The 23,592-nt window shown below is 46.7% G+C and overlaps 3 protein-coding genes across 4 annotated transcripts; all 3 read right to left on the bottom strand.

Moving 5' to 3' along the window:
- Window positions 1-2,479: 2,479 nt before the first annotated feature.
- Window positions 2,480-7,066, bottom strand: LOC134760426 (liver carboxylesterase 1-like). 2 transcript variants are annotated; one of them, XR_010137841.1, is made up of 3 exons: window positions 4,729-4,988; window positions 3,156-3,228; window positions 2,480-2,862 (listed from the first exon to the last, which is right to left on the bottom strand). XR_010137841.1 is itself a non-coding variant. In XM_063717659.1 (3 exons), exons 1-3 carry the CDS (start codon window positions 5,324-5,326, stop codon window positions 2,679-2,681), a joined length of 369 nt encoding a protein of 122 aa, XP_063573729.1. In that variant the 5' UTR covers window positions 5,327-7,066; the 3' UTR covers window positions 2,480-2,678. The 2 variants fall into 2 exon arrangements, 1 of the variants encoding a protein (XP_063573729.1); XM_063717659.1 differs by lacking the exon at window positions 4,729-4,988 and adding an exon at window positions 5,215-7,066.
- Window positions 7,067-8,559: 1,493 nt separating this feature from the next.
- Window positions 8,560-16,766, bottom strand: LOC100450658 (liver carboxylesterase 1-like). The gene is made up of 6 exons (XM_063717322.1): window positions 16,704-16,766; window positions 16,060-16,206; window positions 11,897-12,037; window positions 9,907-9,987; window positions 9,497-9,643; window positions 8,560-8,613 (listed from the first exon to the last, which is right to left on the bottom strand). Exons 1-6 carry the CDS (start codon window positions 16,764-16,766, stop codon window positions 8,560-8,562), a joined length of 633 nt encoding a protein of 210 aa, XP_063573392.1.
- Window positions 16,767-17,512: 746 nt separating this feature from the next.
- LOC134760403 (putative inactive carboxylesterase 4) lies at window positions 17,513-23,295 on the bottom strand. Its single transcript, XM_063717321.1, has 4 exons — window positions 23,280-23,295; window positions 22,253-22,412; window positions 19,725-19,869; window positions 17,513-17,650 (listed from the first exon to the last, which is right to left on the bottom strand). The coding sequence occupies exons 1-4, from the start codon at window positions 23,293-23,295 to the stop codon at window positions 17,513-17,515; spliced, it is 459 nt and encodes a 152-aa protein (XP_063573391.1).
- Between the last annotated feature and the right edge of the window lie 297 nt (window positions 23,296-23,592).

The raw sequence follows: 23,592 nt of genomic DNA, 5'->3' as shown, positions 1-23,592 counted from the left end.
GGAAAGAAACCAGATGCAAGAGTATGTGATTCTGTTTATATAAAGCACAAAACCTGGAAAAACTAATATTGCTGCTAGATGTCAGGACTGTGGTGACCATTTTGGGTAGATAAGCAAGGAGGGGGAGGTGAGCAGGGCCTGAAATTGAACTCCATATGGCTTCTGGGATGCTGGTAATATTGTGTCTTGATCTGGGTCCTAATTACACAATGTGATCAGTTAGTGAAATTATCAAGTCATACTATATACATAGCATGTGTGTATTTGTGTGTGTGTATGTATACATATATATTTCTTATACGTATGTTATGTTCAATAAAAAACTTAAATGTTTGTACCAGACCTTAAAAAACTGCTATCTAATACAGGAGACAAGACTGATACAGATAAAATTACTGGTGATCATATAAATTATAGTTACAGGATAGAATATAAATGACCAAATGCAGCAATGAGTTTAATCAGGACTCTATCGTATGTACTAAGAGAAATCCAAATGAAACTTACCTAAAGCATATATTGAATAAATGTGGTCTCTCACATGAAAAGTTCAGGGGGTAAATAGAGCTTGAAATACAATTACATAAATAAATGTAATTAATGAAATAGACTAGATAGATAACAGATGATAGATAGATAATTGATAGATGGGAGATAGATAATAGATAGAGAGAGAAATGGATAGACAGACATTTTATGGCATTATCTTCCTATAAAGAGAGAAGTCTGTTTCCTACATGTCAAGTAGAAAAGCTGTTCTCCAGGCACCCACGGTGTGCTCCAGCAACCTTGCCAACACCAGCCCTGCTGCCCATGGGCTGGCCCCCTTGCCACCACTGCTCAGGGTCACACTTCTGCCATGCTGTGGCTGGCCATCCCCCTTGCTAACCATCCTTTAATTTAAGATTTGAGCTCCACCCCATTCATGGAGCACAGTGAGCTCTTTGCAATGAATTCCCTTGTATTTTGACACAATCAAGTGGCAAGGTAGGTTTTTTTCTCCCCAGCCCTTCCTGTCGCAGGGAATAATGAGGCACACCCTTGACACAAACTTTTAGCAGAGCACACGGGGCAGGACTGGGTGGGATCTGTCCCTGCTGGGGGAAGGGAGGCTCATCTTGCAGATGCATTACCTGGGGCAGCACCAGGTGGGGCAGCTACCCAGGTGCAGGGCCTGAGCCTGCTTCCCACCCTCCCCTGCAGCTCTGCCCAGGGCAATTTTTTTTTTTCTTTTGACACGGAGTCTTGCTCTGTCGCCCAGGCTGGAGTGCAGTGGCATGATCTTAGCTCACTGCAAGCTCCACCTCCCGGGTTCACGCAATTCTCCTGCCTCAGCCTCCTGAGTAGCTGCGACTACAGGCACCCGCCAGCACGCCCAGCTAATTTTTTGCATTGTTAGTAGAGATGGGGTTTCATCGTGTTAGCCATGATGGTCTCGATCTCCTGACCTCGTCATCTGCCTGCCTCGGCCTCCCAAAGTGCTGGATTACAGGCATGAGCCACCACACCTGGCCCTCTCCAGTCTTACTATCTACCCCAGTCTTTCTTGTGGGCTCTTGATAGACATCCATTGGGTAGAGTCTGTGAAGGGAGTCAACTCCTCCTTGGGTCCATGGTTCCCAGAGATTTTATACTTTCACAGTGGCCCACACTTGGCCTTCAGCACTGATTAAAATTCATAGAGTATTTCTGCTCATTATGGTCACCCCATCTACTGCCTACAGGTTAGAGGTAAGCCAGTGCTCACATCCCACATTTCCACCAAGTGCTTTTCTTCCCGTTGATTTCAGGGTAATCATGTGCCTTGCAACTTCAGCTATTTGGTGCAGGAAAAGTTATGATTCTGAGGACAATCCAGCTTTCTCTTGCTGATAAGGCAGGAGTGACACTCTTTAGAGCTTTCTACATTCTAGCAGAAACCAGAAATCACCCATGAGATTCTGAAAGACACAGTATTAGGAGGACCCTCTGGAGACTTACTCCAAGGTGGTCACTGCCTGCAACAGAAGTGGTCCAGGCTACAGAGGGAGTTTAGACCAGCTGTTGAAAGAGACACCTCAGGGAGGGGTCTAGGAGGCTAGTGTACATACTGAGGAAGGTGTTGCAGACCTGTGCAAGAGTCAATAAAGGCCATCCAAGAGTGCCACGGGATCACCTCGGCACCTTTCTCTCTTCCCTGATCCAGGCAAATTCTCAGCCTGGGCCACTTCCATTTCCATAGGCAGCTCCAAATGGAGGATAGGGATGCTGCACTCTGGCAATCCTAAATCCTATTGTTGGAAATTGTTGGGGGCTCAGAAACATGCAGCAGGCCCAGAGCTCCCCTGAGCACTGTCCACGACCCAGCCCTATGGACTCTGCTCGTTCTGAGGCCAGACCATCCCCAGCAAAGCCACCTTCCTTCTCACATTGCCTCATTCATCGTCGTTCTGTCTCTGCGGAGGATGGATTAATCTCCAGTACAAGATACAAACACTGATTTGGCTTTCAAAAGATCTTTTATTACCAAAGCTGGGGTCACAAATAAAACACTTGCTTCTTCATGACCTCTGTCCCCTGCCCCCCACCACCAGACAATTCCCCAGCCATGGTAAGATGCCTTCTGAACCTGCAATCCTTTTCGCAAAAGACCCCAGTCTTTGCTCCTCCAGGCTCCCGAGGCTGGATGGATCTTCCATTCACAGCTCAATGTGTTCTGTCTGGGGCGGCTTCTCCACTGCCTTCTTGGCAAAGAGGTTGGTCCAGAAAGCTACTTCTTTGTCCTTCAGCTTCTGGGCCGCCTGGGTGTTGCCACCAATCTGCAGATACCCTTCCTTCTGGTTGTACTCTGGCCAGTGGGGCAGCCCTTCCCCGTTGGGGTTTCTGGAAACAAAATCAAATAGAATTGCCCCAAAGCTGCTGTGTGTTCCCAACAATCTTGAGATGTGCGAGGAAGCCCAAGTTATCTTTGTCAAGAGGCTTGTATATCTCCAGAGATGGGGAGTTCACTATCTCCAGGGGCGGCCTCTCCATTTGTAGAGAGTTGTCACTGTCAGAGTGCTATGGTCACAGGGTCAGAAGTTTGATCACTAGAACCTTAGAAGCTGCCCCTTCCCAATAGGCATGCCCCGACCCCACCCTCACCAGCCATGCTCTGTCTTTGCCAAGAGCCTCACCCATTGCGAGCAAAGTTGGCCCAGAATTTCATCACCATCTTGCTAAGTCTGATCTCATCTTCTGAGGCACCCTCTGTGGGGAAGAAGAAAAAAAGCCTTTGCTGCTCAAAGTGTGGTCCGTGGACCTGCAGCATCAACATCATGTGCGAACCTCCTAGAAACATAGTCTTGGCACATGCTCCACACCCACTGAGCTGAGGTCTGCACATTTAGAAGATCCTGGTGGATTTGTGTGTACTTTACCTTTGAGCATGCCTGACCTAGGCCTCAGCAATGGGCATGCATCATTCCATGTGCTTTCCCCACCTCCCAGGGTTGCTATCTCTTGGGTTTTTTCTCCCTCTCTTGCAGAAACCCACAATTCATATTCTGAAATATAACAGAACTGAAGCCTCCTAAGGGTACATAATTGGGACATGCCCAGTGGCGATGGTGCACCCTGAGCAGCCATGGGGTGAGTCCCATGTGATCTGTAACAGCTGAGAGTTAAGGCTTAGAAGATACTGTGAAAGGATTTTAAAAAATATTGTATAATATAAACTAAAAATAAAATCCTAACACCCCCAACTCACTGAACAGACCCTCTCTGGGCTAAGGGGAGCCCAGAAGACCCTAAACTGAGTTCCTGCCTGGAAACAGACAGGAGGTCAGACAGGCCTCATAATACTCCCTCCCTTCTGTGATTTAGACACCACCGGACCAGCATCAGCAAGAAAATAAAGGTCATCATTCTGACAGGACACACTCTTTGTGGCAATAAGACACCAAATTAAAAAAAGATCTAAGACCATGCCGGGCAAGGGTTCAGGCCTGCATCTCTACCCTTAAAGAATCCACTTTGTTCTCACTGCTGCAAGGTGCTTCCTTTTCTCTAACAGCTAAACCAGCACTGGCCTGGAGTCAAGCAAAATGAAAACAATTAAAATGGATGCAGCTTGGAGACTCGGAAGAATAGAACCCTGACCCACCAGCCTTAACTACGGCTTTGATTGCATAAGAGACTGATTTCAGTAATTTTCTCCAGATAAGAACATCACCAACCATGGACTGGACCTGCCCGGTGTACAGAGGCTGCTCACTTGCCGGGCTTTGTGTTCTGAGAAGACCTTTGGATTTAAAGGCCCTAATAGTAATACATTTAAATATTAGGTCTACACCACCAGGTGAACATGGGCAATGTTACATGCATGTTTGTTTAATACACGTGTCAGGACTGTCTTCATGAATATCCATTGCTCCCCTGTAACCTGTTGAACATGTATGTTTAGCCAATCCGTTCATATAAAGCTTCTACCCAACCCCTCCTCGTTCGATGAGCCTGTTTCTGGGCTTGGCCAGAGGCACCTTCCCAGCTTGAGGGATGGCCACCTTGCTGACTATAAACCATATCGAAAATAAAGTCTCCTCTCGCATTCCAAATTCATACATCCTGTGATTTCTAAATTAACAATTATTAATTATATTAAATTTAAACTTTTACAAGGTTTGTTAGAGACAGATAGACAGAAACACAAACGACACACATTAGACCTGACTCAGGGTTAACACCAATTCTAACCTCACCCTCACTCACATTCTCAGTGCTCCTGGGAGAGGGGAATTGACTGATGGCTTCTCAACCTAGAGCAGGGCCCTGCATGTGTCCCACCACCTATCTTGTTGATGACACAGCCCAGGATTCTGAGTGTGGGTGGCAGAGGGCATAAGAATACACATCGTCCCTCAGGTGTATTAGAGCAGAAGGAAACTGGGGGACAACCCAATGACATTCAACCCTGTCATAGTGAATCCTGCAGGAGACCCCCTCCCCCAACCACCTGTCTTGTTGATGTCACAGAGCATGATTCTGTGTGTCTGTGGCAGAGGGCACATGAATACACATCCCCCCTCACGTGTGTTAGAGTGGGAGGAAGCTGGCGGACAACCCAATGACATTCAACCCTGTTATACAGAATCAGGAAACTAAGACCAGGAGAGGACAAAATTGCTGAAGGCCACCACACCAAGACTGGAACCCAAGTCTCTAACTCCTAGCTCACAGACAGGAAGGAGCCATTACCTTTTAAAAATGGGGCCCCAAAGACGGAGAAGAGCTCATCCCCATGGTCTCCTATCACCGTCTTGGGTTTCATGTCTGATGAGAAGCTTGGATGATACTGAAACTCATACATGTAGGTTGGCGCTCCAGCATCTGAGAAGACAAGGATTCATGCACAATTCATGTTGCCAGACACACACCTGGAGGCTACCAAGATCTCCAGCTCTGCAGGAAACCTCTGGCTGTCAGCACAGTAGAGAAACAGAATCACAGGAAAGCTCAGTCATGTGCTCCGGGCTGCATAGCTGTCTGAGGTGGAAGCGGAATTTGAGCCAAATATGTGTTCAATGAACAAATGTTTTATGAGTGAATGTGGAAACCCTGGGTCAATTCATTTAAAATAGCTGCCGGTGCAGGGACCCTGACTCTGCCTCGTCAACCCCTTTTCCTGCTGGTGCATTCTCACACAAGACAATCTCTCTACATCTGGTTACACCGGATATAATTCATTGATAACAGACTCGCGTTCATTCACTTGGATGCCATCTCCACCCTGACAGGTGTCTTCTGTTCTGCGTCGTTTTGAGCATTTCCAGTGTTTTTCTCACCCATCCTGAGAAGACTGAAGCAAATCCAAGTTGCTTGTCTGAACATGAGGCTATTTAAATACAAACATATGCAGAGAGGGAACAATCTGCCTCTTGTGTCTCAGGAATCTGTGGTACTCACTGCTTTATAGCTCTATCCCCATGTGTCTTGTTGCCTGCCTGGCCTGGGAGTGTTAGGGTGTTAAGGCAGTAAAGTCCTGGCAGAGAAAAGAAGGGGCTGAGCAAGGGTGACCTTGCCTTTCCCCTGCCCTCTTTCCTTCTGCTTTCCCCTCCTCTCCCACCAACAAAGCTCTCCTGTCCCAGCCCCAAGAAGATGCCAGTTTCCCAATGGCTGGCTCATTGGAGCCACAGATCGCTGCCCCTTCAGGGCTACCTCATGGGCCGCCTGGCCCTGTGCCTCAGCACTTTGAATTTTCCACCTCCCATATAATTTGAAAATCATTTTGAAAATCCATTTTAAAAATCAAATTTAAAACATCACTCATAACTCTACCACAGAGAATCCTTCTTTTTTATTTTAGCATATTTCTCTTTTATGTATATAAACTTGGGATGATATTATATATGTTATTTTGTAATATACTATCATCACTTTTTAAAAACAATTTTTTTTTGTAGAGAAAAGGTCTCACTATGTTGCCCAGGCTGATCTTGAAATCCTAGGCTCTCACAATCCTCCCACCTCAGCCTCCCAAAGTGCTGAGAGTGTAGGCATGAGCCACCACCTCCAGCCGTCATTTCTTAACATCCTTAAATATTCAGCCACAAAAGGATTTAACAACGGGAGCTCAGGCATCCCTAACCTCATGCCCCACCCGCACATGTCATTTCAATGTGAGAATGAAGAATAATCTGTTCGCTCATATTTGTTAGCCTCCTGCACTGCACCCTCAGCTCAGCAGGAAGAGCTCTGGGGAAGATGCCATCCTTCTGTGGCTCTGTAATCCACCTGTTAAATGGCTGCTTCAAGGTCAAGCAAAACTTGCTGAAAGGAGTGTTTGACCTTGCCTTTGCCATTCAAACATTTTCCAAAGGAACTCAAAGCCAACTATAGAGGAAAGAGCTTTTGTGAATGAGAGAACTTATTATAGGCGGCATGCTGCCCAAAACGTACTTTGTCAAACCTTTTTAGCTAAAGCCATTGATATCCATACAATTCCTTCAGTCACAACACAAGTCTTCAGAGGAAAGTAGGGCACAGTTTTGGGCAATAAAAAATAGGCACAAGAAGAGAAACAGAGACAATGAAAGACATGTCATTAAAGACATGCAAAAGAAAACAGGGTGATGTGCTTCTTTTTGGTGGGGTAAATTGGCAGCATTAACTTTTAACCTTAGTATCCCAAATGAGAAAGGGAATTAAGAAATCCACATTCTTATGCACTGGAATGCAAATTTGCATTATTTGCCAGGAGTTCAAAAATATTTCTATGGTCCAGCCTAGTTATTCACTTCTAAAAAGAATCCTAAGAAAATTATTAGACGTGGTTAGAGACTTATAAACATTAGGCTGAGCTCAATGTTATTGTAGCATCAGAATATGAGCAGCCATGCTAAACAACTAATAGGATAGGAATATTAAAGTCTATTTAATATAGCCATTTCATGGAATAAGGAATGCTTTGATGAGTTTGTATCAACATTCAGAAAATCTTCACACCATAGTGTTCTATGAACAAAAGCAAAATATGAAATTGATTCTTAAAGTATATAGGACATGAAAAATCTTTAGAGGAAAGCACAAAAAAATTTATACCACTTGCCTCCAGGTGGGGGAATTAGGAGTCATATCTAGTTTCTTCTTTATGTGTTTCCATATTTTTGAAACTTTCTGCATATTAACTTTAACATATTAACTTTATGTTCAGAAATGATGTTTTTATCAAAAAGAGTGAGACACAACAATAAGTGAAAGTTGATAAGATCTGTGTAGTCCTGGCAAAAAAACAAACAAACAAACAAACAAAATCCTGAACTCAAAGTCATGGGAAATCAGATGAAAAACAGAGGGTCAGTATTGCTCAAACCATCGGAAGATGGAGACGGGAACACTATATGTAGATCAGACACAGAGCATGGGGCAAAGCCAAGTTTAAGACAGAACTGATTCAACTCCAGTGGTCCTGCCTGGTTATAGGGTTTTATCAGGACCCTGTGAAGAAATGAGAGTTATGAGCACCTGCCTCTTCCTTTTTTTTTTTTTTTTTTTTTTTTTTTGAGACGGAGTCTTGCTCTGTCACCCAGGCTGGAGTGCAGTGGCACCATCTCGGCTTACTGCCAGTTCTGCCTCCTGGGTTCACGCCATTCTCCTGCCTCAGCCTCCCGAGTAGCTGGGACTACAGGCACCCACCACCAGGCCCGGCTAATTTTTTGTATTTTTAGTAGAGATGGGGTTTCACTATGTTAGCCAGGATGGTCTCGATCTCCTGACCTTGTGATCTGCCCACCTTGGCCTCCCAAAGTGCTGGGATTACAGGCGTGAGCCACCCCGCCCGGCGCACCTGCCCCTTTCTGTGCAAAGGTGTGTCTGGGCACCTGCTAGATCAGCTTTAGCTATAGCTTATGAAGTTCTAAATTTAAAAACCCTTCCAGCATGGTTAGAGAGAGGACATTTCCTGGCTTGAAGACTAGGCGAATGAGAGCTGGAAGAAAAAGAGGAGTTCTGTGAGCCTCTGCTAGTTGGTACCCAGGAGAGGACACTCTTCTCTAGGGGAACCCAGGCATCCCTAACCTCATGCCCCACCCACACAGCCTTGGGTCAGTGGAGGAAGGTCCTGCATAGACCCTTCTCTGGCCCTGTGCTTGCGTGTTCCTGCACACACCGAGATAGACAAAAGCCAGCCTCAGACATTGCCATTCTTCAGACCACCTCCCCCACACCCACCACAGCTCTTCCTTTTGGCCTTCTTGAACCTGGACAATACTCTGGATCCTGTGCAGGGCTCCCACTCTTTTTCCAGCTCCAACACTCAACAAGCTTGTTTACAGCCAGGTTGGACCTTAAAAACCTTCCAAGACTCATCTTTCAATATTTGTCCTACAGCAGCCTTAGGTCCCATGATAACTCCAGGCATGGAGCCCTTGCAGCAGATGCTGTCAGTGTCTCACCCATATCCCCTCTTCCTGGGCATGCCAGCCTAACTTCCACCTCCAGCATCTGTAGCTCCTGGCCTGAGGCCTTTGTCTGGTCACAAGAGACTACTCTGCCCTTGTGTACGGAATGTCAGAGTCACAGGGAATAAACAACTCCTTGCAAGAGCCTTAAAACAATGACAAGTGGAAGCTGGTGGATAAATACCCCAGCTCTATTGCTGCTCAGATGCGATGCCCCTGAGTGCTGTATTCTCGGTGTTTCCTAGAGTTTCCCAGCTCCAGTTGTCCACAGAGGATACTCCCTTGTCAAGGCATCATGGATTGCATTCCATCTCTTTCCTCTCTCACTTCCCTACCTCCCTACTTCTGTTATATGGGATCATTACCTTAAAAAAAACCACTTGCCTCTGGATTTTTTTTCTCACAATCTGCTACTGGCATAAACCAAAATAAGACAGCACCTTATCCCATGCCATATGGAATCAGCCTTTGAGGCCTGACCCTCGGCTGTTTCCACATCTGTCTATTCTGGGAGGTAGGTGGGTCAGATACAGAAGCTGGTGGGGTCCATATCCCTCCCCTGTTTGACCTCTAGGACTCACCTTTGTGGTTCCGGCCACAATCACAGATGGGACACCGAACAGTACATCCCCCATTAAGTCCAGGAACAGGTCTTTCTTTTTGACAGGGTCGTCTGTTCCTCCTAAGTACTTCTCAATGGCTTCTGGAATCAGTTCCTTAGGAATGTGCTAGAATAGATCAATAAAGTGACCACCACCCCCTGGTGAGCAATGTAGTTTCTCCAGCCCATCATGAAGGCCTACCTCAATGGTGAAACTCACGAGTCCTGTGCAACTCCCCGCTAGGGTGGAAAGTGAAGTGGGAACGGTGGAAAGATGGGAGAAACCCTGAGGCCCCAGTCTTCATTTTGCCATTTAATTGCTCTATGATTTGGGCAAGTCCTTGTCCCTCTCTGGGTCTCAGCCAATTCCCATGATTCCTAGACTCTTACAACAAAGGGATAGGACTTCCATAAGAGTGACATGGCTGTCTTCTGGTTCAGTTTCCCTTCGGAGAGTGGATAGCCCATCAGCTGTTAAAAAAAAGTTAAGCATTTATGAATCATTGGGAATTAATAAGAAGAAACAAACTGACCAACCAACCAAATCAATGCAGACTGAAAGTCATCTAATTTGGGGGGGCTTTTAAGGGCATGGGTTTTTACTGAAATGGGCAAAATCAATGAATAAAGTGGGCTTATATCCAGAAACTCAAGCATTACAAAAATTACAAAAAAAAAAAAAAAAAAAAAAGGAGAAGCTTTGGCAGTTTTGCCGTGTGTGTGTGTGTGTGTGTGTGTGTGTGTGTGTGTGTGTGTGTGTGTGTGTGTTTTGTGTGTGTGTCTCAGGCTGGGATCCCTACAGTGGTCAGTGACATGGAGAGGGAAGTTGTCTTCCAGGCCAGTGTGGAATAGAGGGCTCTGGGGAAGAGGACGCAGACCTCCCAAGTACTGCCATGTGTCACAGATGACACTGAAAGCCATAGAGCCTGCCTTCATGGCTTTGGTCTTTGGTATAACCTCTGAAATCCTTCTGAGGGGCAAACTTCATATCTCTTCGCACAAAACAATCTGCCCAAACCTCTGCACTCAGAGACTCAACCAAACTCTAGCATCACTTCTAGCAGCTTAAGGCTGTGTCCCTAGAATGACCGCAGGTATCCTTAACAAGCCTGCCTGGGAAGGCTCAACTCTGCCAGGACAATTTACTCTGCTCCAGCCAAAACCTGGAGAGAAGCAGACAGGCCCCTGAACCCAACTAGAGCAGTTACTTTAGAAGCTTGCAATGATAAACACTTTCTCTGCCCTTTGGGATGGAATCTACCACCCAACCCCATTTCCTTGAGGACTTTAGAGCCTTCTCTTTGCAAAGCAAACATTCAGGGAGCTCACTCCTGATCTTCCCAGTCCCTGTGGAAAGAGTAGATCCTGACTTCGGTGGGTTTTTCCTGCAGTCTAATGCATGGCTTCCTCTCCTGAAGACAAGAGAAGTTTGTTTCTGCCCCAGGTGAGCCAGGATGAAGACATCCAGGTGGTCTAGTCACATGGACCAAGTCCCTCTCCACAGCCCACAGTGCCTTTCCCTTTGCACACTCAGACTTTAAAACAGCCCCAGGGGTTAGTTTTGGAGATTTGAGTCCAATCCATACTGGACTCTTCTTTCCTCTGTGCAATCATGTTACCCAATAAACTCTGTCCTACTGCTTTAATCATGATCAGCTTTGTGTGTCCTCTACTGGAAGGAGAACGCTTTTTCACTTTTAGAAGTCAATCTTTTCTTCTTCCACATTTTTATTTTAGGTTTGCGGGTACATGTGCAGGTTTGTTACATGGGTAAATTGTTTCTCTGTAGTTTGCTGTATGGATTATTTTGTTACCAGGTATTGAGGACAGCACCTGATTAGGTAACTTTTCCATCCTCACCCTCCTCTGACCGTCGTCTCTCAAGTAGACCCTGCTGTCTACTGTTCCCTAGAAGTCAATGGTAAATCAAAAGAAGCCACTTTTTTTGGATCTTTTCAATGAGGTGATGAAGAGCATGAGTGATTTATGGGGGAACTACACCTACCCAGGCCAAAGTGGGAAGCCAGGAAGCCCCCAACTGCCTCTCGGACTCCTCAGCTCCTTCCCCCCGACCCAGGCCCCCTCAGTTTTCCCATCTGCACAGTTATTTTCTCTACTGGCCCTCCTAGCACAGACACTTCAGGATTCTTCAACAGGAAGACAATCAGAGAGTCTGGGGAGAGGGGATCCCAGAGACCTGATACCCCGGTGACAACTGTGCCCTCCTGGAGAAGGTTTCCATGGAAATGTTAACTCCTGCTGAAGGGAACAGCTGCCCAGGACTCAGAGGGGTGCTTGGAGAGGGAAGCACTCCTGGGACCAGAGACGGGAGGGCTGATGGGGGTAGGTGAGTCCCTCCAAGAGGCCTGCACCTTCTCACCGTTGGAAGAAAGCAGCCAAATTCCTTCTTTTTAAATCCAACCATGTAGGGGACAGTGTGTAACCTCCTTTCAGCTTGAAGCTCCTCGGGTGTTTTTGGCAGCACCACTCCATCAATCACCATGGGAGTGTGGGGGTAACTCTGGGGGAGAGAGCAGCACAGCGCCTGTGAGTCCCACCCTGGGTCACAACCATGTCCCCAGCTCTGCCTATCTGAGGGTGAGACCAGCACCCTAGACCTGCGTGACTTTGGGCCATGGCTACACACACACAGGGTCCTAACTAAGGAGGGTAGTGTAACTCAGGGGCAGAACTTCAGGCAGAGGCTGACACTGGTCAGGTGTTGAGGAGAGGAAGAAATCTTCACTCATATTGAAATACATGTATTATCTATGTAAAATTACACGTTTATATATTTCAATTTGAAGTACATGCATTTCCCTCTCTTTGTCCACAGTTATTTTCGATAGTTGCAGCAGTTGCTTCTGACAAAGCTCCCATGAGTGCTGAATTAAAGAATACAGAGTCATCACTCAAAGGAGAAATACTGGGTTAGGTTTTTGCAAACCTCTGGCCACAACACTTTCATCAACCTTCTTTTATGTGTGGGTTTCTGTTGAAAGACACTTTATGTAATACATAAGTCTTACAAAGAATTAATTACAAGTAGGATTACTTTTAATAAAACACCAGCTGGAAGGGCCTTCCCATTTTTGTGTCCCTGGGTAACATGAGTGTAAATTTCCTTAGTTTTCAACCTCACAACAGTGCTATCCACCCTGCTTTTTAAAAATTCCTTCATCATCTCATGAATCTCCCAATGTAGTTGCTTTTCCATCTTTCCACAGCTCCATCACACACAGTAGGTGTTACTTTAGCACTTCCCATCACAGCCTCATGTATGAACTGGCCAATTTCCTCCTCCTTTTCCTGGATGTGCAGTTTTTGTGGATTTTTCAACACCAAATGCACGGCCAGCAGCACTACCCAAGCTCGTCTCACACAGGCACAGCAGAGCCTGCTTAGCTCAGGAACGCTGGACAGCAGCACTACTCTTGGGGGCGACTCTGAACAGTGACGTCACCTCAAAAAGCAAAAAATGCAGAACACATGGCACTAAATAGACCATGAAGAGGACACTTTTTAGCACGAGAGATGAAACAAAAAGACAGAGGTTGCCTCGCCGGATCTCAGATGGAACTTGCCCATCATGTAAATCCAGCTTCCCCTACTCTGTACCTGCCTGTGTGTGACCATGAAAGTGCCACCAGTATCGATTTGGGGGTTATAAGGACATTTTAGCAAGCAGGTGAATTTATAAACGCAGAATCCATGATTAATGAGGAGAGATTGTGCTATCTATCTGTATTTAAATGAGAGCTGTTATTGATCCATGGGTGGCTTTGAGGAGGTACTGAACCCTCATCACTCAAGGAGCCTAGACTAGGGCGTGATCCCCTATTAGAGAGAAAATCATAAATAAAAGAATCAGTGATGAACTCACAGTATATTGATCCATGTCCTAATTTTAGGTTTTACCTTTGATGAATAATTTTTATATGGTCACAGATTAGAGAGAGCCCGACTCATGTGTTGCCATCAGGGCAGCTGGTTCTGGGTACAGTTATATTTCATATTTAGTCACAGTGGTGTTAAAAACAGAGCATGGACGTTGAAACCAGATTAACTGGACCTGAAACCTGGCTCTGCTACTTACTGGCTGAGAGTTTCACCTGTTTGGGCCTCATTTTTCGCATCTAAGAGGTGAGTTATTGTGAGGATTAAATGGCTGAATACATGCAAAATACTTAGCGCATCCCCTGATGTCTGGAAGGGTCGAATAAATGTTAGGTATTACTTGTTAGCAGGGTTGCTGGGCATCCCTCTCATAGACCCCAGTCCTCTGTGCCATCTTCCCAGCTCCATGCCCCATGGGCTGTATTGCCCTCCTGTATATCAGATGCGACTGGACAATTCCTAGCTGTTTTGAGACCCTATGGCTTCCGGGACCTTTGATCTGCTCTACAAAGGCCAATGAATGAGCAGCTAGTTTGGGCTGTCTGGGGGAAATGTTCTGTGAAGTGGGCCAGACCCAGCTGGACAAGGCGCAGATCCTAATCCAATATGGCTGACAATACGGAACAGGACTGGGGTGCAAGTCTGGCCTCTTTGAGGGGCTGTGCAGTTCAGGCAGGGCTGCCGTGGGAGGCCAGCAAGAGGAGCAGCCCCTCTGAAAGGAAGATGCAGGGCAGGCTATGTGGAGGAGGCACTGCCCGCCTGCGGTGGGCTCTGGGCAGTGAATGGTATTGACAGGTGAGGAAAGGAGTGAGAATTTCTAAACAGTGGGAATGGCAGGAGCAAAAAGACACAGGTGCCACTATGCAGGGTAAATTCCAGAAACACCCAAATGTTCTGCGCTTGGAGGGATGCTGTGGGGCAGGGTCTAGAGGGAGGGACAGGTACAGAGCCTACCTTCTGCACAGTCTGGCACACAGTGCACACGTAGATTTGTTTGAAGGAGTAACTCCATGGAGGGAAAGGGATTTCTCTCATAAAGAATGTCAGGCTTTTAAGAAGTGGGAGTGATGTGCTCTAACTCTGTTAAGGAAGGCTAGTCTGGCTGCACTATGAGACGTGGAATTGGCGAGAGGATGTGAAGTAGAAGAGAATAAAAGTTGAGGAGAGAGACAGGATTGCCGCAGTTGGGTGGCGGCCAAGTGGGAAAATTACCATCAGCAACAATGACAAGCGATTGTTGTCCACTCAGAGTTTTCAAGTGGCTGCCCTGTGTGGGTATGACCTTGCTTCTGTCAGAAAACTCAGGGCATCCTCCACGCCTCCCCCTTTCTTACCCCTTGCATCTTGTCCATCAGCGAATCCTCTCAGCTATTCCTTCAAAAACATCCAGACTCCAAACACTGTTCCCATCCCCACTACTATAGGCCTAAGCAGCCAGGAACCCTTGCCTGGATTATGGTAATGCAGCGGCTGCCCAGCTAATCAACTGCATCCACTCTGCCCGTTTCCTACAGTCTATTTGAACACCAGAGGCAGAGACCTTTGTGAAATCTAAGATCATGTGACTCCTCTGTTCAAAACCTCCAAAAGCTTCCTATCTTGCTCTGAAATCAAATCCAAGTACTTTAAATGATCTCTCTCCCACCGCCAATTACCTCTTTAGCCTCAAGCCAGTCTGTCCTCACACTCGGTCCTCTCCATCCAGACCTGCCACTTCCGTCAGGGTCTTTGCAGTGGCTGTTCCCTCTGCCTGGAATAGGCTTCTCCAGGTTTCCTGACAGCTGGCTTCCTGCCTCCAGAGCTTGGCTCAAATGCCACCTTCTCATTGAGCCATTCCCTGATCCTGCTACTTAAATTGAAACCACCCGCAAACTCTATCCCCTAATGCTGCACATCATCAAACAGAATACATATTTGATTTGCTTTTTTATTGCACTCTCCCTGCACTGTAATGGAGGTTCCCAAGAGGGCAGGGAATCTTTCTTGTTTCACTGCTATATCCCCAGCTACTAAATAAGTCCTGGCACATAGGAAGTGCTTATTAAGTCTTTGCTGAATGAATCTTATGTACTCCGCCCATGACCATTTAGGAGAGTGCTGTGACCTCCAGGCAGGCAGCAGAGAGGACAGGATTGTAAGATGCTGCAGACGTGATGTCACCAGAAATGGTCAACCCATTGGGAGGCGGGGGTGGGGTTGAGGAGATCAGGAGGATACTGTTGGAGTTTCCTGTGTGCTGGGAGGAGGCGAGTGTCCTTGGACTGAGATTCAGGCTTCCCCTTTCCACGGGTCATCATCCCTGTTATCTCTGCATCCTGATAGTGGAAAGTTCTGGTTCAGCCTCCTCCCATAGTGCCATTTTGGAGAGCAGAAAATGTAAAAAAGAAGGGGAGTGGGCAGAGCCCAGGGCACACAGAGGTGATGCCTGGGAGCACTGGACTGGGAGTAAGGAAAATGGGTTCCAGGCCAGCCACTAGTCTTACTGGCTGTGTCACCCAGGTGAGTCACTGCCCCTCTCTGGGCCTCCGCATCAAGCACACAGGAGTTACTATAACTACCCGAGAGAGGATTCTTTCACTCACAGTTAATTGGAGCTTAAAGGTGCTAAGACTTAAAATCTGTAATCAAGAAACAAAAGGTCCTTACCTCTCTGGGGTCTCCATGTAAGTCCAGAGTTAAGAAATTCTGTGAAGACAAAGGCAGCAGATGTGGGTGAGAGGCTTCCCAGGAGAACACTGAGCTGGGTGAGCAGGCAACAGAGGTGTCAGGTTCTCCCTCCTGGTGCTGAGCTGGCTGGGCTCAGAGGAAGTGGGCCGGACTCTGACTCTGCTGGGCCTGAGCACAGGGTGAAGGCATAGAATGGAGGGGTGGGCACCGGCACGGGAAAGATGGGACGGGGACTCAGCCACGGTTGCTAGAGCTCTGGATAGGACACCTGCTTATGGAGGCTGCCCATCTCCCTGATCGTGGATATTACTTCAGGGATAGGCATACACCCATGTCAATCCAATAGAGTTACCCCAGAACTTTTACAGGAACTGTTTAGAAAGAGGGTTTCTAAGTAGATAGGATATAACTCTAGAGCGCTGTTGTCTTTAACCTTCCCAGAAGATATCTGCCTAAGAGTGAAGCCAACACAGAGTTGTGCAAAGTTGAAGGATAGAGAGTGGTAGATTCTTAATAACATCCTATAGGCATCTGGATCCAGCCATGCCTGAAGCCCTCAACTCCTGAGTTTTTCAGTTAACACGACGCTGCTATTCCAACACTCCTTATTCTGTTCATGGCACCTTGGGGGAGTTTTCCCATCTCCCATTAGACAGCTCTGACTCATACAACTCACTGAAACTCATCCTAACCCACGCTTCTCTTTGGTGTGTGTTCACGAAGATTGCAGTGATTGTAGCGTTGCACTGTAGCTTACATGTCTGACCTCAGGATTGGAGTGCTGCGATGGTCACACTAAGAAAAGGTTCATAGTAGTTGCACCTTGAAGGAGATCTGACTTGAGTCCCCATGGAGACTTGATGGGGAAGACTCCATCCTTGCTTCCTGCACTTGCCAGATTTCAAGCAGAAAATGGGGTGAGTGGGCCCCAAACACTCCTCCAGGAAGGGGTCAGATGCTCCCACACCCCACCTTCTGCAGACCCCATTCCTTCACCCACAACATGCCCTGAGCTCCCTCTGTGACTCTGCCCCTTCCCTCCTCTCCATGACAAGTCAGATGTGTCAACCTTCAACAGCTGGGCTGCCTGCTAGCTGCCATGACAGAGAAATGCAATGTGTGGGAGCAGCACAGATGAAAAGGAGATGAGTCTTTCAGTGGAGGTAACTGGGGGCTGGGTCTTGCAGGATGAAGGGGAGTTCTTTATGTAGGGTAAGCATTCCAGGAAGAGGGAACAGCAAATGCAAAAGCTCAGAGGCAAGTGGACAAGCGTGGCTGGAGAGTGAGAGGGTAGGTAGTGTCCAATTATGAATGTGCTTGTATGCTACAATGAGGAACCTAGGTAAGGTCTCCTGAGGGCTGACATGACCAGAGCTGGGTCCTAGCAGCCTCATGTTGGGGGCCAAAGTTGCAGTGAGGAGAGTCCAATTTCTTATCTGAAGCATCCCCAGATGCCCAGGCGGTGCTGAATGGTCACCACCACCACGTTTTCATGGGCAGTGAGGACCTGCCCATCATAGGTTGATGCCGCACCCATCATCAGCCCCCCTCCATGGATCCACACCATCACCTGGGCAGGGGGAAAGCAACATACCAGTTACAGGACACAGAACCAGGGAGCACTCAGAGGGCATCTTGTTTGGTGACCTACCTGTTGGTCACAACTGAAGGAGGATGTTACTTGAAGTTCACAAGCACGCAGCAAGGTTGGAAAAGGCAGTCTCTCTCCTCCACAATTCTCCCAACTGGTGCCCAAGCCACCACCCACTGCACATACCCTGGCTGCCCCTTCCTTTCTACCCAGCCTCCAGTGCCTCCTCCCCTCAAGGCTCTTCACACTGAGGACCTCATCATGGGCATAGCAAAGGCTAAGGATGTCACGTTCTCCCCCTCACTCCCATCACCCTCAAGCCTGGACTGTTCATCACTCCATGTACCTATGGGGCAGCCCTTGTATCTCAGCTTCATCTCAGTTAACTCTCTCATGGTGAAGTAAACTTCTCTGTGCATGAATGATTATCTCGAGAAACACACATGCCTGTGATGGTGTCTCTTCCTCAAATGCCTTCTCTATGCCTCTGTATCCCCAGATCCTATCCACCCTGCAGAGCGCAGCCTAAAACCCACCCTCTTCAGGATGCCTTCAATTAATGGACTAACACTGTCTGAGAACTTAGTATGTGCCAGGGACTCTGCTAATACCTGAGGATGAGAGTAGGTACAATTCCTAATGCAAGGTTCTTGCATTTTAAAAGTCCACATAGTGGGGAAGAAGTGAGAGTGGCTAAAATAATAATATTGTAATAATATTATTCATGAAATATAAAAGAACTCATAACATAAACTATGTACGAAGTGCTTTTCTAAGCATGTGTAGTTCTAGAACCTGTGGCCATTCCTGGAGGTTCTCCTGCCTCCAGGTTCCCAGAGCTCCTGTTTCTCCCACACCGCTAATCCCTGCCTGCCTCCTGTGGAGGGACTGAGTGTGCATTCATCTTTGTGTGAAGGGTGAGCCCTAGGGCTGGCCTGCAATAACATGCTGAAAGGAGGATATGCCTCTACCGCCCAGAAGGCAAGATCCTTGAAGGCAGGGGCTGTGTGGAGTGGGTTCATGTTCCTCCTTTCCCTGAAGCCCCAGGTCTGACTGTGTATATGGGGCACTGAGTACCCAATAGAAGAATGAATGAATGAGTGAGTAAACCTTTCTCTCACTTCCTGTGTCTTACAAAGCACATGTAGGGCCAACTTCTAGTCCCACGTTTGCAGACCTGCTCCCCCACTCCTAGGCACCATGCCACGGTGCCCCTGGGAGACTCGCTGGACGTGACACCCCTTCGTCTTTCACCTTGGGGTGGCCTTCTTTGCCAGCAGACACTCCCAACCCTGCAGCTGGCAGCCAGCCCCATCTCCTGCCCTTTGTTTATTTGGGAAATGCTGACACATTGGGTCATCAGCCTTTGCCAACACAATTAGGGAGGGAAATTAGGTACAAAAAAATCCCAGACATTTGCCCAAAGGCAAAACGAAGAGCTTCTGTGATTGTCCCAGATTGTACCCCCAACACCCATACCCAGACAGTGAAAGTTACCCAAGATGGATGTTGGTGTGCTGGAGAAGGCCACATAAAAGCTCAATGGCCTAATCTGTGTCAAAAGCACTAGTTTGAAGATCAGAAGATTTGAGCCAAAACTACCCCACTGGGTGACCTCCCCTTCCTTGTCTGGGCCTCAGTTTCTCTATCTGAAAAGGAAGAGTTGGGGTGTTGGGCTTTTCTCTAAGTTGGGCTTTTCTCTAAGTTCCTTCCACTGCTAACATTATTGAAAATCATGTCTTAACCACTCTGGGTTTCAGATTTTTAATCTAGTAACTAAAAGTAATCATTCTCATCCTTCTATTAGCATGAAGGAACTTGGAACAATTAAGATGTTCATTAAAGATGCACAGCAAACTCCCCCAGGTCCCTGTGTCACGAGGGGAAGCTGAGGTGAGGAAAACCAGTGTTTTCTGTGGAGGCCCTGGGGTCCTGAAACAATCCTGGCCTGTGCAGCTCCCTCCCCAAGCTGCCTTCACCCCCTTCCGGTCTGCCCCAGAAGATCCGGGTTACTGGCACTGACACGCCTTGACCAGGGGATCCCACAGCTTACCGGCAGCCTGTTTTTCTTGGTCAAGTCAGCAGGAGTGTAAATATCGAGGTAAAAGCAGTCTTCGGAAATCTTGAGAGGAATGTTCTCCTTTCTGTTGGTCAATAGTTCTGAGATTAACTGCCCTGCCTTGGGATCTTGAGTGCACCTGGGGTGGGGGAAAGAAGAACCCCTGAAATTCAGCCAGATCTAAGCGCAGCGCCTTGGACTGGGAGGTTGAAGCCTGAAAATGGACTTGATATTTACAGACTCACGACATTGTAGTGGGTAGGAGGCTATCAGGGGCTTCAGGTGGGGGCGCTGGGACTCACTAAGGTCTCCTAAGACCAAGCACAGTGAGAAGGGCTTCACACCTCTTTTCTTCCCGGAAACTTTGGGACTCCCAGCGTTGAGGAGGGGAGACCACCAATACACTGATCCTCCCTGGGAGGTGACATTTCTCACAATATCTTAGGGGTAAAATCTTTGTGGGACAACATCAGAACTGTGCTCTAGTTTTGTCTCTCCCGCGCACTTACGGGGTGACCTTGGGTGAATTCCTTTCACGTTCTTGGTCCCAATCTGCCAGGTCTATGTGAGAGGATTGATTTCTACATGAGTCTTGCAGCCCTGACATGCCAAGATTCTACCATCCGCCTATCCCAGACAAGTGCTGTTGGTTGCCCTGATGAAAGATCTCAAGGATACAACATAGATGAACATTGGTAATAGTTATTGAGTCCTCCCAGTGTTCCAGGCACTGTTTTAAGTACCCTTTATGTATTAACTCATTTAAGCCTCAGATTAGTCTGATTACATAGGTTCCATTATTTCCATTTTACAAATGAGAAAACTGAAGCCCAGAGAGGTTAGAGAACCTGCCCAAGGTTACATAGCCAGGTAGATCCATGCCATGTGGTGCTTATACACAAGTGTATTATAAGCAACGGTCCCAGACCTCAAAGTACCAGAAGGCAGGCCTCACTGCCCCCACTTGGTACATGAGGAAACTGAGGCACTCAGGCTCTGGGATGACACAGCTGTCAAGAATCAGAGCCAGCAAGGACAACTTCTTGATTTCCATCCTGGGAGGTTTTCCTACAGATCACCAAGCACAAGCGGCATAATAATAATAATAATAATAATAATAATAATAATAATAATAACATTCCAATGTGAAGAAAGGGAAAAAGAACTCAACTTCACTGGTCTTCAGATAAATGCAAGGAGGAAAATAATATTGCTATTATTATTATCATTTTGCCTATCCAATAACCAAAAACAATTTTAAGAACCCCAAGCACTGCAAAAAATCTGATGAATGGAGATTATCATCCTTCAATGGGAGAAGTGTAGTTGGAATATTTTGGCAAGGAATTTCAACAAAAGATATATACTTTTTGACTCAGAAATGTCATTTCTGCGAACTTATCCTAAAATAATTATGAATGGTCATAAGGTTTCACTACAAAATATTCATCACAGTGCTCTCTATATTATCAAAAACTTCATATGTAACCTAATGACCCCAGATAAAAGCTTGGGGAAATTAATTATGGTGCAATATCAAATGTAATGCAGCTGCTAATATCAGGCTATGCTATTTAATGGCATAGAATGATGCTCATGATATACTTAATGAGCAAAGCAAGCATCCAAATTATCTGAACTTAGCATTCCATTTTAAAGGAAGCAAGTATAGCAACAGGCAGAAAAACTGGAATACAAACAAAATATTAGATCATAATACTTTACCTTTTCTGTAATAAGTATACATTACATTTGCAGTCAGAAAATAAAACAGTAAATATTGTTTTTAAAAAAAGGAAAGAAAAGAAGGCAACCAGAAGTGGGCTGCTAGAAAGCCTCCAAATGCCTGGCTGCCGAGATGAGTGGGGTCTTCTCTGATGCCTGTGGGGTCCTTGGTACCCTGCGGAGTGGTGGTGAGGCCAGTTAGAACCTTTTGGTTTTTCTTTCCAGCTTGGCCAGGGTGAAGGACACACCTGCCATTGTTCTCCTCAGGAATAGGCACACCTGAGAGTTGAGCACTTGCCGAGTGGACATCTCAGTACACTTGCCACTCAAACACCTCCTGGCCCACCCCTCTCCCCTACTATGTCAAAGTTCAAGACAGTGGAATTCATGGGATCCTTCCTTCTGATCTCCCTCATCTGCTTAACTGCTTCTTTGTTTCCAAGGCACTTATCCCGTTCTAACGTATCACATGATCCATGGAGTAATTTGCATGTTGTTCTTATCTGTCTCCCCCTGCTAGAATGCACCCTCCGTGAATCTAGGGATCTTTGCTTTGCTCACTAATGGATCCCAAGAACCCAGAACATGCCTGGCCCACAGTAGGTGCTCAATAAACATGTGTTAAATAATGGACTCCAGAATGCTGTGAGAGTTCTGGAATGTTCTTAAGGATCTACAATGATCTTAAGGATTCCAGAGCAAAGGATCAGCCCATTGGGGGACTGCCTTGACTCCTTCCTGCATCACTTTGAGGCGAACATCCCCACGGACACATGCCACAGCCACCCCTGGCTTACATAGGAGGGTACGAGGTGGCATTCTTCACGAAGCTCCACGGCTCTGCAGGCTGTGGTGGAGTAAACCTCAGGGGTCCAAGAGGGGGCTTGGCAAAAGGGATTCCCAGGAAAATGGCCACAGGCTGTGCAAATCCTTCTAAGCTGACTCCTTCCTGCATCACTTTGAGGCGAACATCACCATGGTCACATGCCAAAGCCACCCCTGGCTTACATAGGAGGTTGGGTAGGACTTGGGAGAGTGGGCATATCTGAAGGCTTCAAATGAACTCTCCCAAGCTTCTCCACCTCCATCAGTTTACTCAGCGGATATATGGAAAACACATGTTAGAGCAGGCATTGGGCGCAGCAAGCCCATGTCTTGCTGGGCCCCTCACTCAGCTTTGTCTCTGAACTATGGGATTGATCAGGTGTAGATTTTGTGGTGGAGAACACTGAAATGGGAGACAGAAGTCTGAGAATCCACTGGGTGACATTTAGGAATTCCTTGTGGAAAGACAGGGGGTGGCTCTGGGGGAGAGGCTCTCTCATGCACCCTTCACCGTGGCTCCACACTCTATGAATCCAGGATTCTATGACATTCTCCACTGCAGCCTGGGCATATGCAGTGTTTCTGGAATCTCAGTTAGTCTTATACTAATATCATGGTTTTTTGCCTTATCAGCATATCATCTGTACTTCTATGAGCAGTTTTCTTTAAATGAAGTCACTCTTTTTACTTCAACATGCTCACTCAAAAAGGAGACTTTATACCATTTCCATAAATGCAAGACCTGTATAACCTGCCATAAATTAGAGGTATGCATGGAAAATGTGTGACTGCATTTTTTAAATTAAAATGATGGTAAAAATAAAAAAGTACATAAAGAAATGCCAGTAAAAACACTTCTAGTTTACAAAAGTGTATAACTGAAAAAAGTCACTCAATGGGAAAAGTGAACTATTGAAGGCCAGTTGGTTACATGAAAGCAGGGCCAGCCTTGATCGCCATCATGACCACCAGGTAGGTGACAAGGCAAGGGTTACCTACCTTTGGCAAGGGTCATTGTCACCAAGGTCATTTCCTTCTGCTTCAGGGAACGTCTTCCTGTTAACATTCAGTTCAATGGGCAGAAATTGTATTATGTTTACACCTTCCCAGGCCCATGATGCTGCCCATGATGCTGTGTTATACTTAGGGGGTCAGACTCCCTGGGGTCAATCAGGTCCTAGGACTTACTGGTCAGAGTATCTGGAGGAAATTTTGGGCTGGTGGTGGGTCGTAGAGGAGAGAGCTGTACTCCCATGGGCATAACTAGTCACCCGCAATGGCTCAAACAACTGATGATCGGGCCATGTACATT

The sequence above is a fragment of the Pongo abelii genome, chromosome 18 (assembly GCF_028885655.2).
Source record: "Pongo abelii isolate AG06213 chromosome 18, NHGRI_mPonAbe1-v2.0_pri, whole genome shotgun sequence".
In the NCBI taxonomy this organism is placed as follows: Eukaryota; Metazoa; Chordata; class Mammalia; order Primates; family Hominidae; genus Pongo; species Pongo abelii.
This window is presented reverse-complemented; position numbering and strand designations above follow the sequence as displayed.

What these genes read in the sequence shown, in the direction of transcription:
- LOC134760426 (XM_063717659.1), bottom strand. Translation starts at nt 5,326, where the DNA reads ATGTATGAGTTTCAGTATCATCCAAGCTTCTCATCAGACATGAAACCC. An exon ending in TGGGGCCCCATTTTTAAAAG is followed by an intron (nt 3,229 to 5,214) that starts GTAATGGCTCCT and finishes TCTTCCCCACAG; the next exon opens with AGGGTGCCTCAGAAGATGAG. An exon ending in GCCAACTTTGCTCGCAATGG is followed by an intron (nt 2,863 to 3,155) that starts GTGAGGCTCTTG and finishes TTTTGTTTCCAG; the next exon opens with AAACCCCAACGGGGAAGGGC.
- LOC100450658 (XM_063717322.1), bottom strand. Translation starts at nt 16,766, where the DNA reads ATGAGTTTCAGTGAGTTGTATGAGTCAGAGCTGTCTAATGGGAGATGG. An exon ending in TACATGGAGACCCCAGAGAG is followed by an intron (nt 12,038 to 16,059) that starts GTAAGGACCTTT and finishes TCTCTCCCCCAG; the next exon opens with AGTTACCCCCACACTCCCAT. An exon ending in GGAAGTCCTATCCCTTTGTT is followed by an intron (nt 9,644 to 9,906) that starts GTAAGAGTCTAG and finishes GATCTATTCTAG; the next exon opens with CACATTCCTAAGGAACTGAT.
- LOC134760403 (XM_063717321.1), bottom strand. An exon ending in GCCACCTCGTACCCTCCTAT is followed by an intron (nt 19,870 to 22,252) that starts GTAAGCCAGGGG and finishes CCCCCACCCCAG; the next exon opens with GTGCACTCAAGATCCCAAGG. An exon ending in CCAAGAAAAACAGGCTGCCG is followed by an intron (nt 17,651 to 19,724) that starts GTAAGCTGTGGG and finishes CCCCCTGCCCAG; the next exon opens with GTGATGGTGTGGATCCATGG.